This window comes from Ciconia boyciana, chromosome 8 (assembly GCF_034638445.1).
Source record: "Ciconia boyciana chromosome 8, ASM3463844v1, whole genome shotgun sequence".
Lineage (NCBI taxonomy): Eukaryota > Metazoa > Chordata > Aves > Ciconiiformes > Ciconiidae > Ciconia > Ciconia boyciana.
Window position 1 is genome coordinate 31,218,589 of NC_132941.1, and position 16,741 is coordinate 31,235,329.

The following is a 16,741-nucleotide window of genomic DNA, read 5'->3' on the forward strand; positions in this document are numbered from 1 at the left end:
TTGTTTGTATTGATCTTTTGTGCCACTGCTGTGCCCAGTGTCTTTTTCACTTGGATTGTGAATGTTGGTTTCACTGTGTTTTTAATCATTGCATAATTTATCAAATCACTTTGAGGTTTCTGTGGATATTATTTCTATTAGGTAAAAGACCACTGCATCTTTTGGATGCAAGTTGGTTCTGATCCTGTTCTTATGGAAAGCTCTTGGTTAACACCCCACTACCTTCAATGTGTATGGGAAAGGACCTCTCATAATTGGCCAGGATCTCTAGCTAAGAATGTGAGGCATTAAACTGGTAACCATCAATTGCCTGTGGGATGATTAAACTCAAAATTTATTAATTGTCCTTCTGTTGCAGTCTAGTGTTTGGTTTCACTAGTAAGCAAGTGTTGCTTGTACCAGATGCTTCTGAGCAATATGTAGAGGATTCCTTACGGAATATCCTCTCTACAGAGTACATTTCTTTCTAACATCTGTTTATGGTTGATTTGGATATGCCATAAGGCATGAGGCTTCAATTTTTTTGTAGTACTTCATCCTGCTTAAAGTAGTGTGGAATGTTATCTTTACCCCTGTAAATGCCTCTTCTTTGTATTGTGTTGGTCCCCGCCTTGATCATAGAATCTGGTAAAGTTTTATGGGTAAAGTACATAGAAATGAGCACACTTGGTCAGACCGTATGTTCATTTAGGCCAATAATCCTGTTGCTGACAATAGTTAATAGTGAGTATATACAGAACTCAGTGAGATAATAGCATGTGTTTCATGATACTTCCACAATATAGTCTCCCAACCTCCAACAGCCATTCAAGAATTTACTTAACCAAACATATTTTTGATACACTTGATACTTTAAATAGTCCTTGATATTTTTTCATTAATTTGTCCAGTAATTTTTTTAACCCACGTAAGCTTTTAGTATAACCATTCTGCAACAAAGATTTCTGTGACTTAACAACACAGTGTTAAGAACCATCTCCTTTTGTTTCGAACTCATGCTAGTTACTTTTAATGACCTCTTGGTTTTGTATTGGAGGAAAGAATACCTGTTTTCATGAAGGTCTTTGTTGTCCTTTTTCTGTTTTCTGATGTGCCTTGTAATGGGCAAGAGAGGGGAAAGATGCACCATACCTACACGGGTTAGTAAAGCTGTGGGTATACCACAGAGTTGTACAGTTGCATAATTACATTTCAGAAGTCTTTTCCTAATAATGCCTAGCATTTTCTTTTTTTGAATGCTACTGAGCACTGAATGAGTGTTTTCATAGAACTATTTTAACCTCAAGGTCTTGTTCTTGAGTGGCAATTTCCTGGTCTTTGATGCATATCATCTTGAGCATTCCTAAAATGTTACACATTTCTTCTCTAGTGGTATATAAGCAACATAGTAAATGTGACTGGCCTGCCAATATTATTATATAAAAGAGTACTATATAAGGTTAAAATATTCTTGTCTCTGAACTTCTGTAATTTGCATTGTCACTATTTGAAGTGGATGAGACACTATATCGGCACCCCTTCTGCCCATCTCTTGAGATTTTCCAGTGGAGAAAAAAAAAATCACAGTCTATTTAAGAAGAGGAAAAGAAAAAATTGAGGAGCAAGCATCTCGTTCCCAGAAATACACCCTGTCTTGATGTAATTGGTTCTGATGCTTAAAGGGATTACCGTTGCATTTGACTGGAAGGACAGATTTTTATTAATTAAAATTAAATAAACAATGAGTATTCCAGTTTTCTAAACAGTCACTGAGATACCAGTATTTAAATACTGATTTTTGCAATTCTTAAAGCAGTGTTGAGTAAGGAATAAACAGAGACATATGTTAGAATAGTTTTCCGTAATACACTAACACTTTGAAAATGTCACACATCAGAAAGAGAGGATGTCAAGAAACTCTTCTGTTTTTCTTCTAAACTATGCCAAAGTGCAGAAAACATTTTAATAATGGATCTAGCAGAACACGACTTAAGGACTGACACTTAAATCATATTAATTAATTTGAAATTGTTCACTTTAATTTCTTCGTTATTCCTTGTTATCTTTCCCTAAGTCTAAAACGTGAACTTGTTTGCTTAACCAAACTTTTCTATTGTATTGCATAGTCATGAAGAGTAGAATCATCACACCCCAATGTTAAACAAGTACCAAGTTTCTTCAGCAAAGCCAGTAGTTTGGGTAAAGTATTTCATGAATTAAGCAGAACTGGTGCTTTTTCTGACTTGTAGCAGGTTTTGGATTTAAATCACTACTGCATTGACCACAATTCCATAAGACCAAAGGTTTAATAACTGTACAAAACTTGATCATTGTTGCCACTCCAGTTGGTGGGAACGTATCTTTTTACAAAGCTGAACACAATTTCCTATCAAAAGAAAGTGACCATATTTATAATGTAAGTATAGCTAAAAACATGGCTAAAAACATGTCTCTGAAAAACTGTAGGGATCTATTTCTTATTTATCATGCTCACTTTTTAGAGCTGTGGTAGCATGATAGGGACTCACCATTTACCTTAAGATCCCTTTATTCTGCCAGAGCAATGAAAAACAGCTTTTGAACAAATGCATACCAGGCCATAGGTGTCTAGCCTGATACTCACAGAGCAATATTTCCCCTCCAAGTACTCCAAGTATTTCAGGAGTTCACAGAAGCGAGGGTAGAAATATGCTATTTTTATAAAAAATACTGTGTTGTTTAAAGTATTGAAATCAGTAAGTTTTCTGTAAGACATTATTGTTTTCTTGTTCCCACTGATACAGAAGGTCTGTGGATCAAGTTGAATAAGCTCTGGATGGAACACAAAAACCCGTAGACTGTATTATAAGATAAAGCATAATTTCACATATATGTTAACATTGCTCTTCATTTATGTCTACATTTGCCCACATAAGTATTACTGTTAATGTAGGTATCTTCTTAAAAAGAATTCATAAGCTCTTAGGAATTGAAGGGAAAGTGTTCCATACATTAAAGAATTTGTTTCAAAATACTGCTTAGGCAAGCCCAGCAGTGTTAAATAAAAAGTGAATATGGGGAAGTTTAGGATTATTCTGAGTTTCTCCAACTATTTTTTTAAAAAGCTTCACAAGAGGAATGAACTATGCAACCGGATACAGCTGCAGTGAAAAGCAAGGCTACACTCACATACAATTTGAAGATTCATCAGTGAAGTATTAATCTGATATGTGAGACAAACTGCTGAAATGCTTTCTTAACTGTTCTGTTCTTAATCTTCAGTGTCCAGACCAATCGTGCAAACAGGATTTGTTGGCTTACCTGGAACAGATCAAGCTGTACTCCCATCAGCTCAAAATCTGCAGTCAAGTTAAAGCAGAAATCCAGAACCTAGGTGGAGAGCTCATCATGTCTGCTGTAAGTAGAAGAATGGTATAAATTGCTCTGTTAATCAAAATAAATCTTAAATTTGAGTTGTGCTTTCCTGTGCTTGTGAGATGTTCCAGTCTAGTCCTGAATCTTGTTTTAGTCCCCACTGTTTTTTACCCTCACTTAACACAGAGAATCTAAGACAGTGAAGCATAAGACTGGTGGCTTAAAAGGAATAGCAATCACTTGTGGGGTTTTTTAAAATTTAAATTCTCAAAACATATTATTCTTCACTGTTATTCTGGAGTAATTTGGTTTTGAGAACTGTAAGCCATTTTAAGATAGTGGTTCATTTACTTACATATATGGAGCATGCACATATGTGCATCTATACATAAAAAGAAATCCCTAGAGATGTACTTCCAGTTCAGAAGGTAAAGATGAAGGACGTTCTATGTCCCTACAGAAATAAAGAAAATAAAGAGCAAGGTGACTTGATTTTTGAGTGGATTTCTTGATTTTGCATTAATTTAAGGGTCATTAGCTCTGTTAGAGCTCAGTACCATTAGCCATGGAAAATATACTGTTTGTGATTTTGCGGAACTTTTATGCACTTGTCCTCAGCACAAATTTGATCACAGGCATTCATATAATGCCTTCACGTTCACATATTCTTTGATTATTAGTATTATTACCTGTAGCATGTAGGATTATGATTTCAAGACATAAAATCTGCTAAATGGTACAAAAAACAGATAACAAAAGTTTCTCACCCCACATTCTTACCATTTCAATACTTTCCTTTTTACGATACCTTCCCATTCACATAGTCTGGAATATATATATATCTCAGTAAAACTATTAGTACATTTTATACGGTTTATAAACTACTCAGAAATGAACCCTCTTGCTCATGAGAGATTTGAAACACTGATTTTTGTAGGATATTTTTGTTGGCTATTCAAATGAAAATTCAGAGACCATATTTAAACCTCTGGAACCTACAGATAAGTAATTTTGAACTGAATATACTTTCTGAAGCAAATATTTGTTTTCACTTGGGTTGTAAGTTAATCAGGTTTATCATTATCTTCTTTCTTTTTACAAGCAGTTCCATGAGCAGTGTGGGCTAATAAAGCCAGATTTCATTCTTTCATGCCCTTTGTGCACGTGTCCTCTGCTATCAATGCGCTCAACTTCCCCATGTTGTCTGTAACCTACCTCCAATGGTCCCACACAACAGAAATCCACGTAGCCCTCTGTACTTAGAGGCCTTGTTTCAGTACTTCATTCTCCCACTCACCTGCACATAAACTGTTCACATCTTCTTTGAGCACTGGTGCTTTTTACCCCAATTTCTGTGGTTCTAACATGCTCCCCCTGATTGTGATAGATACATAGATAGATAGAGCCTTGAATCTGCCATAAACCTTCCCCAAAGTCCACTACAGCTGTGCAACAAGCAGCAGTGGTGCAGACACTGACTGCACAGTCCGTGCCGACAGGCTGCTGGCTACCCACTTTGGAGCCAACAAGAATTGGGCTGTCTCTGTCTTTTCCTCTCTGGGACCTCTCATTTGTGACTCTTTTTTTCTCTATACAGTCTCTGATTTTGTGATCTGGTAGAGATTTATTATTTATCTTTGGCATTCATGTGTCTCTGAAATTTGGAAATCTGAGATTAGCTAACTAGTAAGTTAAAAAGTTACTGGAGGACTGACAAATGAACAAATGCACAACACAAATAGATAAACTTTATTTGCTTACAAAACTAGTTAAAACATATAGCTTCTTGCACATCATAATGTATATCTGATTTGAATTGTCCACTACTTTGGCAAATTTGGATTCATATGGATCCTTGACCTACAAAAATCTGCATACCACCTGATACATACAATCTGTAATTTTCCTAGTTCTGTTTCCATTACTGAGCACAATTGATTGGTGGACTCACTGCAAGAAATTTTGGAAGCCTAGTTTGGCTCTTGCTCTTTTTTTCTCCCACTGTAATGATACTCACAATGTTTTCTTTACCACTTTATTGTATCACCCTTATGTCAACAGTGGGAAGTACATAATACCGGTGCAAAAATTTTAATTCTAAAAATGAAAACCCAAACTTAACTTCATTCATAACCCCAGAGGAATTACTACAGATCTTAATCCTGTTTCAAGGAAGGAGGATGAGGACATATATTGTGTGCATCCAGAAGTTCCAGTTCAGGAAAGCAATTGCTTGTTCAAATAAATGCTTGACTCAGTCCCAGTTCAATAAACACACTTAAACAGGTGCTTTGAACCTGTCAATTAAGAACATGCTTAGAGTCCTGGACAGTTTTGGAAGTGTTTTGTGGAGTCAAGGTGAGTTGCTGTAAATTCTGGTTGTTACTCTGTTAAAGCAATCTCGGAAAATGCTCCAACAGTGGTTGTATTTTTTTTTTAAGTACAGGTGATACGGTTAGGCCTATAAAAGAGGAAAAAAAATTATAAAATTAAAAAAAAAGGTCTCACTGGTCTAATTGTCTGTTATTGGGAAGGAAAGGCATTCGTGATTGACTGTGCTCAACTGTCCCTTTTCAATTAAAATTGTGGTTATGTGAAAATACAACCAAACCAAACCGTGATGGCTTTCCTGTAAGGCTTGTCCTAATCTATATGTAAATGAACTATTTGTGTTTGACTTGCTTCAATTTTAGGAGAATATAGGAATTAAAAATATGTCATATGGATAAAGTGATAAGCAGAGAGGGAGAGAAATTCACTACTGATACGAAATGGCTGACTATTAAATTGCTTTTTTTAAAAGCTGGAGCAAATTCTGGCTTTGAAAGTCCATGTGGGGGCACAGGATTTGATCATGTAGGTTGGCTGCCCTTGGAAAAAGTGACAAAGTTCTGTATAAGAAAGCACAGAGGTTCTATTGCCCCCCCCCCCCCCCCCCCCCCCCGAGAAGATCTTGGAGCATAGTAAGGAAAAACCTCTATAGAAACTATGCGGACAGAACATCTGTGCCTTGATTATCTGTCAAGTATCTGCTCAGGCAGCTGAATTTCACTCTTCTAGCCAAAAGGGTTTTTTTTAAATGGTCTGTGCAATACTACTAAATCTTCAGATTTTGCTCATATAAAATCAATAGCAAAGTTCTTTTTTCAAGGAGTCAGAACTGTAGCTGGAATAGGATTATATTCTCCCCAGTCCTGACCTTCTGTTATTTTTCTGTTTATGCTAATAAAGAATGAGAATCAGAAAAAGAGACATCAGGCTTGATTAAGAAAAAAAGAGGGCATGCCCTTGCAGATAGTAAAGTTTTCATTATGTATTAAGTAAAAAAAAAAATCATGAGTCTCAAAATATCTGAAACTGTATCCTTCCTCTGGATAGTTAAGATCTCCTACAGGAAAAAGTATATTAGTAAGGGCATTAGGAAATAAACATACTTACAGGTTGCTCCATTTTTTGCTTTCACTGTTGCCCTGCGATTTCTCTCTTCTGTACCCATGTACACGCATGCTCAAGATTGAACTACCTGATTCTTGGTCATCCCTCAGCTGTCTGTTGCTGGCTCCTCACAGTTCCCTTCTGTTATCTCCCGTCTCCCTCATGAGCTGTGATAGGTGTATGCAAACAGAAGAGCTGAGGAGGAAAGCTCCTCTCTTGTGAGAAATTACAGATTTCCACATTTAGTATATTCCAATATCAACTTCCACACTGGCAAGTCAACTTTGCTGTACAAAGTGAGAATGATTGAGCAAAAGCCGGTGACAGACCACAAATCCACGCATAAAGCACTATTGTACGGATGTGAGATGGCTCTTATATCCACCCCACCCTTCCCTTCCTCCAACAATAAGAACTGTGCACAAGGATCTGGGATTTAAATTGGCCTCAAGGAATGTTAAAGTGTTTTTCCCACAAGAAGAGTAGCTGTTCACGAAAAAAAATCCTCTATTGAAGCCTAAAGACCAAGTCAGAGGAAAGAATAAAGGGATGAAGAGCAGAGGATGTTGTCTTATTCTATCACATATTTGTAGATCTGTAAAAGAAAGAACTGTCTTCTTGAACTAGAGCTAAGTCACAACGTCTGTCTTACCAGTATCTTCTTCTGGATGACGCTATGGAGGAGAAAGTAAAGCAGACATAAAATGGCATTAGAGATTAACCTTATATACTACTGTATAACAGTGGTCAGCAATGCCACGGTATAAGGGCACCTCTGTCAACAGGAAAATGGATTCTCATCTATAGAAGCACGGTACCTAAGGAGGTACTGGTGACTGTCAGCATAGTTCAGTTCGGGACTTATTTCCATGACAAAAAGAGCATTATGCATATGAAAAAGTATGTTGTAATCCACAAGCACAGCTCATATTCATTCGTTCTCTATATCACATTATCTTCTTTAGTTGTTTTTCATTTACGTCCCCTGTGCCCTTGTCCTTGTCTTCCCTGTAACACTCCTCTGACAACCTTCCCTGGAATGTTTCTTTCTTAAAATTAATACCCCTGCCATATCATTAGTGTAGGTTAAATAGGCCAATTTGCCTGGGGCAGTTGCAACGCTTCGGGGTGTATCCAGCTGCTAGTTCTCATAACTGCTCTCCTCAATTAGTGGCTTTTTGACTTCAGGCCATATAATCTTGTGTCTCCTACTACAGTTATGTGGACACCTGCCTTTCTCACTGCCCTGCCCTGAACTCCATTAGCTTCATTCTAGTTAGTGGCACAGTAATACTCAGAGCCCCAGATATGTTGGTTATAAAAGGGTCATGTACAGAAAAAGAGAGGAAGAGATGTGTGAATCATCAGCTTCTAATTCTTCATTCGCTGCAGTTTTGTTTTTTTCATTCATTAAAAATTCTTTGATCTGTATTTAGTCTTTCATGCTCCCACAAAATACTTAAATTTTTAAATAATGCAGCTAGTATTGCCAATTTGTAAGCTCCACAAGTCAAAATGGTGATTCAGTAAATCTTCACTAGGTGTGATTAAACAGGAAATGGACAATTCCTTCTATTAATTAGAATTAATTTGTGCCTCTTCAGGCACAAAATAATGGGGTATGCAGATTGACAGTAATTGCATTAATTTATGTAGATAATCTGATAATTCATTTACAAGTACTGCACAATGATAGGCTTGCACGTTGACAGCTTGCTTGTTTTCCAACAGTGGCTTTAAATGAAGAGAATTGTATCACAGGGCAGAAAAGTAACATATGCGAGCATTGCGCTCTCTGACTTCTGCCAGGCAGCTCTGTTATGTGCTATTTATAGTCATTATCTTCTTATATTTCATTTTATATTGTATTTGGCAAGGGAGACAAAGCTTTTTGGCCTTAGAAAGGAAACAGAAATCTGGAAGAGAGAGTTCTCAGAGTTACAGTATCACAGAATTTGATAAATTGCATAGATAAGATCTCTCCGGTTAGCCAGCCTTACCTGTGTACTGAAGGCTGTTTCACTGTTTTTCCTGCAAAGGTCTCATTTGGTTTATCTTTGACTCTTCTTGTTGGTATCTCAAGAACCAGACTTACTTATACAGTGACATAAGTCCACTTTTGTGCCAAATGTAGATGCTTTACTTCTAACTTCATACTTCAAGGCTGGATTTAAATGTCTATTTCACTTATCGAGTTACCACTGAGTTCCCATGCTAGCTAAATCAAAAGTTGCCTGCACGATACTGCTATGAACATGTTTCAGCTTTGAAGGCTATACCACAGGTAAAAACACATGGAGTCAAAGCTATAAGCTAGCATGTAGGAAAAAACAAGGTAGGGTATCTGTAGCTCCCACCAGGCCTTTGGCAGACACAGTCCCAGTCCTTGGATAACCATATCCCAGGAAAATCGTGTCTCAGCCAACATGCGAGGACTGTGGCAGCTGGCAGGCTGCTCAACGCTTTCTTACAGTTGCAGGTTTTCAGTTACTGCTAGAGAGGAGCCACGCAGCAAGAGCTGGCATTTTGCTGAACTCTCTAAGAGCTGCTCCGTTGGCAGGGGAGGGGATGGGGAGCAGTGCATTTCCGTTCCTTTTAGGGTTTGTTTGGGGTTGCTTTTTCCTCCTGAAAGAGAAGTCGAGATGGGCAGAACGGCTTCCCAGCTGCCGCTCCTGTAGGACTGAAGAATGGGAACAGAGGGCTAAGCAGCAAGCTGGCAATCATATTGAAATATTGGCTAGTGTAACAGCCCACTTGATTTTTTTATAGGGAGACAGTTTGTTCCAGTGACTTGAGTACCGCTGTCCTACTTTTACTGCTGTGCAACCTTCAGTGAAAAAATTTCTCTTTTGCCTTGCTTTAAGTCCATAGCTGCTGTTCTGACAAAGCTGATGCCTGCATGCGCTAGAGGCACAGCTAGTGCTCCTTGTTCAGACAGTTTATTTCTCCTTGCTGGTATTTCTCCATGTCATTGGGAACTTGTAGTTCAGTTTGTTTGAACTAACAGTGGAAGGATACTTGTAGGGCCTTACACTATGCGTAAAATTACTTCTTATATCGGTACTTGATTCTGAGAATTTAAAAAAGCTAATTTTCTAAAAGTTGTTGTTAACCCATAAGAGTTGGTATATTATTTTAATTTTTTTTATTTTTTTTTTTTACTGAGAGTTGACAGAAATGTTTCACTAGTTGTTTTTTTTTAACGTACTAACACTATATCTTTCACTGCCTTTGCCTAGCGTATGACAGTAGGTGTGTGTATAGAAAACTCCTGGCCTTTGGAAGCAAAGCAAGGGATATGTTTTTTCCTCTTAATTACTTGCAGACAGCTCAGTTGCTATTGCTTTCTAAACTGCATCTACCAAGAAAAACGAATTTAAAGCAGCAAGAAGTATTACTGGTAATGTGCACTACAAGACAGTTAACTTTTCCTAATAATAATTACTATGCTAATTAGCAAAATCAGGATGTATTTTATAGTCCTTAGCCTCCGTGCATGTAACAGATTATTGCAACAAGCACTCTGTTTCTTCTCAAACTAAAGCAAGTGATGGAAACAGCAAGGAAAGGATTTATATTAAACCATTATTCTCTTTTTCTCAAGGACCTGTTTTTTAAAAAATAGTTTACTTTTTTTAAAACCTTCTGCAAGTGAAAGCAGCAGTACTTGGGAGGGACTGAGTTAACCACCTGTCTAAGCATATGTTCCATTATGATGTTTCAGGGAAACAGTTTTACAGTAGTTATGTAAGTTGTTTATCATTTAACTTGGACACAAGGCCTAGTCTAATTATAGGACTCAATTCCAGTTCTTTGAATCTTACATAGCCTGAAGCTGATTCTGGTAATGGTTAGTTATTTAGTTCATTAGATGCAATATCCCCACCTGAAAAATGGGTAAAACGCAGAACAAACCCCAAATACCCTTGAGGTGTATAATGTAATTGCTAGATAGACAGACAGACATAGATAACCACTGGAATAGCCACATTTTTGGGAAAACACAGCTCATTGAAAATAAACACCCACAGATTATCCACCCAAGCGGTGAGGCAGATTTCCCGAGGCCAGTTCCACAAATCAGGATTAAATTCTCCGATATCCCAAAGGGAGAGCATGGCAAAGCAGAGGTGGGCAAAAGGCAGAGGGAACAGTTTCCAGTAATGGGAAAAAAGAATCGCAATGGCAAGTCCTCCTGTGGTTTATTTTATATATAACCTGTACTGGGATTGAACCCATGATAGGTTTTAGGTATCATCTAGCAGTTATATGAAGAAACATGGCAGTTAATTAAGTGCTTCCAACTCCTGAACTTTTTCCTGTGCTTTCTTGAACACCCATCTTCTGGTGTCACTGTTATACTAGCTTTCCATTTTCATTACAATGAAATTATCACTATTCTGGGTGGAGAAAAAACTGTCGAAATGTAAACATCCTCAGCTCAGAAAACAAGGCAGGTAACTAGTGTTAAAATCCTGGCCCAGGCCAAGGAAAACCCTGATGTCTTCAACAGTCAGGATTTCATCCTTAATAATTTACCTGTTTGGATTGTTTTGCTACTTTTAATCTTAAGGGATTAAATCACTTTATTTTATATATCAACCTTAGTGAAAGAGCCATAAAGTAATTCACAACAGCAAATTGTTACACAAGCAAAAAAGTGGGAAGAAAATGAAAAGCACAATGTAGTAAGTACTCCTTACATTAAATGCAGCACTACTCAGAAGCTCACTACTCTTCATAGAAATGTAGAATTCATGTTATTTTCAGAAGTAGTTGTCAAAGAAATAAAAATTCAGTCTTAGTCTCTCAGTATAGTGTAACAAAGAAAATTTGCTTCTAGGAATGTATTTAAACCTAGCGGTTCAATTAAGATAAATTTTTAGTAGCTGACCTTGTTTCTGAAAAAAAATTAAGTTCAGACTTCAAACATTGATTAAAGAACTATGTATTTGATAGTCAACTCTTAGTTTTCACCTGTATGAAAAATGAAAGTCTAGTTGAACTGTAAATAGGACTTGGGAGATTGTAAACAGCCAATTGATAAATCTGTCCTTTCAGTTCCCTGCAAGAATTTAATGCTCACAGCAGACAAATCCAGAGTATCACAACTGGGGTTCTAGCAGACTTGCACTTTACATACCAAGAAATGTTTTGTGAGTATTGTTTTGCGTAGTCTCTTATAGCTTTATTCCAGAAGGCAATTTTCTGCCATTTCTTTATGTCAAAGAGACAGCATCTGCAAATCTGCGCAAAGAATGTGAGCGGGAGGCTGACTTACTTACTTACATGCTTTGAAAATCAGGAAATAATTGTTCAACTGCTACAGAAACAACTCCTATTGACACACGACAAGGCAAGGATTTCTTAGTACACTGAACAGAAAATACTTTGACAGAGAAGGAGCTTCTTCAAATTCTAAGTCATGATTCTCTTAATCATTCTGAATATTAAATAAAATAACTGACCATGTCAGTTATTATATTGTTAAACTTGTTATAGTAATGGATTGCTACTACTGCCAAGACATGCAATTATTTTACAAAAATATGAAAAATATAATGCATGTAAACAAACGGAAAAGAAATTTTCAAAATTCAGTTTTTTTCTGAACTCCCTTTTCCTCCGCTTTGTTATTCAATGGAGAGTTTGCTTACTTGCACACAGGACTCATTACAGAAAAGGAATGCAAGTGCTGGAGATGAGAGAGAGTCGATTTCAGCATGAGTGCTGCCAGTGTGATTTTTGTTGGTGGCGGGATTTAGGTGATCATCTCTTTTTTAAAAAAAATTACTATCTTCAGGTCTGTGTCTTCTGTGTTTCACCACAATATGAAGTTACAGAGGTTATAGAACCATTCTGTATTCCTTTTGCAATGGAAACAAAATACTAATGCTCACAGGACAGACGACATATTTAAATGAGGACAGATATGGTAAGGGATGCTTTTCCTAAATCCTTTAATGAATTACTGTCTTGACCGACACAGTCAGACCTGTGAAATGTGGAGGCTGGAATGTTGTGTCTCCACAGAAAGTGCCAAAAGAGCAAAAGTAGGAGTCACACAAAAATAAAACAGCTTTTAGTTTCGGGTTCGTTTGTTTGTTTGTTTTGCTAGTGAATCTTTATGTACCACTTGCTACACATTGAAGAGTTTGCAGCTACATCTCTCTAAACGAAATGACCTTAAATGCTCAATGAATATTTTATCAATCTTTCATTTATGCTAAATTTAATTTCATCAGTTTTCCTAGATAGGAGACCTTGAAGAGCCTGCTGAATATCTGAGGTAAAAGCATCCAAGTGAAGACAGTCCTTGAGTACATTACATTTATAGAAGAACAATAGATTTACACCAAACTCTATAACATTACTGGCATTGAAGTATAAAAAAAGCTGCTCTCCAGAAACAAAAAAAAAAGATAAAATGCATGGCCTGATTCTTACCATCTGTAGTACCTGTCCAAGAACATCTTCTAAAAGCTTCTCCAAAATTTTGAATGCAGTTAAGAAGTACTTCCCCCCCCACCCCCCTTTTTCTGTATAGAAGTAAGAGTAGCGTGAGATGCCCTACAGAAAACTGAGGGGGAACGTGGACACTAAGACACTGCAAATAACATGGATAGCCTAAAGGGCAGCATTAAGTAAGTCTCCCTATACTTCATTGCCTATGCAGAGATGCCAAGAGGAAAGTAAAATTAATGGCAATTGCTGTCTGTCCTGACATACACCACCTCCGCCCCCCCAGGATCCACTTCATTATCCATATTTCACAGTATAAACTAGAGTCACAATAAAAACTGGATGAAGTTTTGGGACCACCTTCTATCCTGCCTATTCTATGCTACCAATTTCTTCTAGAAGCTTTTTTCCTTCCATGCAAACAGATTTATTTTCTCCCCACTCCTGGAGCAGCAGTCACTAGTCCTGCCACTGACACCCCAGCCCAGCTTGCTGCCCAGCCTGCCATCCTCCTAGCATGGCTCCAACTCCAGGCAACTTTAAAAAAGTGGAAGGATTACAGACACTGAAGTTACTGAGAAACTTCAGGAAAAAACCTGCCCCTTAAGCCCATACACCTTCTGCCATAGAAAAAACTATTTTTTTTTTGCCCCCTTTGGTGCATCGCAGCTACATAGTGGTGTTACTACAGAGCTAACGCTAGAAAAGTGAGTGTGTATTATGCCAGCAATATTGACCACTGGGGGAAAAAAAAAAGATTGTTCAAAGCTCTTAAGAAGCTGTCAGGCTCATGGCCTTGTCAGCTCTTCTAGAGAACAACAGATAATTAAAACTGTGTGTGTGTGCGTGCGCACGTGTCGCTCTGTATTATTAATCCTCTGGTTAGCATGAAAGAAAAAAGTTCATATGAAACTTTGTCTCTCTCTCCCCTTCTCATTCCTTCTAACCACATAATCTGTATTGTGACAGTGAGTATTCAGCAGTTCGAAATTTAGACACGATGTCAGTTCATCTGCCAGTGAGCTAATGCTACAAACACGAGCCAGCCTCCCTAGAAAAAGGGATATGCTGGGGACTGAAGATCTATCAGGAGTGTAACGACAAGGCCTCTGAGCAGAACACCTTACTGACAGCCTGGAAGTTTATAAAATGTTTCAATTAAAAGCAGCATTTGAAATAAGCTTTAGGCTTGGAGGTCACCACATGTTTTGAACTTCACTTCAAATCGTATCACAAGAACTATGTTGTACTGCTAAACCAAGCAGAGTGGCTAGGCAGCCTGCTTCTCTAAAGTTGTTTATAAACCACAGGCCCCAAATATACCTACCATCTTATGTTAAAATACTGCCATGCAGAGATTACATGACTATTGTTAAAGGAGAAGCCGCTGCCCGAGCATCCACACACCGTTCAGGGAGTCGCACACGCACCGCCCCAGACTTTAACTGCTCGGACCTGAGTCCCTTCGCAGCGGGCAGCTCCACTGAGCTGACGGGTGCCCCTTTTCGACTCCTCGCTCACACACACACTCAACTCTCGGGCGCTTTCTCTCCCCTTAGGCTCGACCCTAGCTTTCCCAAAGCAGAGTCTCCGATGCGACGTACGCCAGACAGATTTATTGATTGGCACAGCGGTGAAAACAGCTTGAGCTGGGTGCCTCTGGAGAGGGACCCAGAACGAAGAAATCCCTGGGCGATTATACCCTTACAATCTAAATTCCCCTCCCCTCAGGAGACAGTTCGGACCAATAGTAGTGTCAGGGTCTGGGGTCTTCCCGTTCTTCACTGGGCCCTTTCATTGTCTCTAGGCAGGCCGATTCGTCTCTTATCTCTAAGATTGCAGCTTCTGCTAAGGTTGAAGCCTCCTTATCTTTCTGGTTTGCACCGGTTTCGGGGGCCTTCCTTCATGTAGCCAAGTAAAAGTTCAGTGCATGGTCGGTGGTTCTAGGTGAAAGTTCTTGGGGCCTAAGACTTCAGCAAGCCTTGATACTAATGCTAAAGTGACTACTACAATACTATTACAAACTGGAAATCCTTTCTAAAAATCTTACATGCTGCAGCAAAGAATGCACCTTAGAGGCCATCTGGTGAATTTTACACTTAGTGTATAAATATAATTTTGGTTTGCTATCACACGTATGTGTGCATTCAACCAGTCCTCTAAGTATTTTAACTTTGGGGAGGGGGGAATTGGTAAGGTTTTTTTGGCACTTCCGGAGAGAAGCAGTAAATGTGATATTAACTGCAGGGGGTTTCTGCCAATTCACAGGTGTTTCAAAAAATGCAACTAAATCCAGCCCCTGGGCTGCATTTTTATTCTTGCCTTATTTGCATTTGTGTGTATATGTATAAAGTGTTACACAATCAACATAAATACAGACAATAACACACTCCTCTCACCTGATCGATTCATTTGACATGGCAAAGGGGAGAAGACCTTGACCCTTTCCTAACAACTCAGTTTGCAAATCTGCATATTGCAAAAGACTGTGGTTATGCTGGATGACAAAGATGAAGGTCATTCTCCCACTAAAACCAATGGTCTTTTTAGAGAATTGACTTCCTTTCTTTTACAGAAGACAAATGTTTCAACAAAGAGGATGTTTAGAAGTGGAAATGTAGGCTCTCCAGTTATATAGAGTAATCCTACTGTTTTTACATCCAAACCATAGTGGGCTTCCTCAGTGTTAGCATATATGCAAGTGACAAATATTCCTGAACAATGTGCTTTGAGTACGTAAGAGTGTGTGTGTGGGTGTACACACATATTCTCTAGAAAGTAGACCATCTCGCATTTGAAGTTTATATATGGTCCTAAAACCAATACTGTTCTCATCCTGGCACACTGGTGTAAATTTGACTTTTAACACTCCTCTTACCTGTTTTGGGGAGGATGTCATAAAATGGCAGGTGTCTCAGGTAGAATGTATTTATTTAAATAATATTTGTAATAACAAATATTTCTAAATAAATAATAACTCTAAGTATTAGATACTAAATAATATTAAAATAAATAATACATCTGTAAAACAAGGCTTTCTTAAAGGTATTCAGACTAGAAATTCCTTTCCAAATCTAAATTGTCAGCCTTGTAATTAAATAGGAGTGTGGTGTCTTCCTTGAAGATAAAAAGCTACTCATTTAGGTCACTGAGATGATTTACGCCCTATATTTGTCCCTAGCAGTTCTTCGGTGAACTATGACAACAGCAAAGGTACCTTAAGTTGAAGGGGAAGACGGCCTTTACCTCAAGCAAATAAATTCAAAAGAAATTTAATGGTACAAAAAGCACTGTGCTCAAAATGAAATATGGCATTGTTCAGCTGTTAGCCTATCCTGTCAAAAAAAACTTTTCCATATGACCATAAATAAAATTGTAAACATTTCACCTAAAATGGTATAATTTTTTCCTGTTTCAGTGCGCTGGATGTGTGGCTATACCTTCTGAAGTGCCCAGGGTGGCGTACAATGCCTAACATTAGACACAGCTGCAGCAAACATACACAGAGCGA

General features: G+C 38.1%; 1 protein-coding gene across 2 annotated transcripts in view; it reads left to right on the forward strand.

The window, feature by feature from the left end:
• CTNNA3 (catenin alpha 3) overlaps positions 1–16,741 on the forward strand; it is a 548,079-nt gene that overhangs the window by 529,598 nt on the left and 1,740 nt on the right. Inside the window, exon 16 of one of the 2 annotated variants that reach the window (XM_072870046.1) lies at positions 3,241–3,375. The exons of the other annotated variant lie outside the window; for it this stretch is intronic. Within the exon in view, the coding sequence (XP_072726147.1) occupies positions 3,241–3,375 (135 nt within the window). The remainder of the gene's footprint in view (positions 1–3,240; positions 3,376–16,741) is intronic. 2 annotated transcript variants of the gene reach the window in all.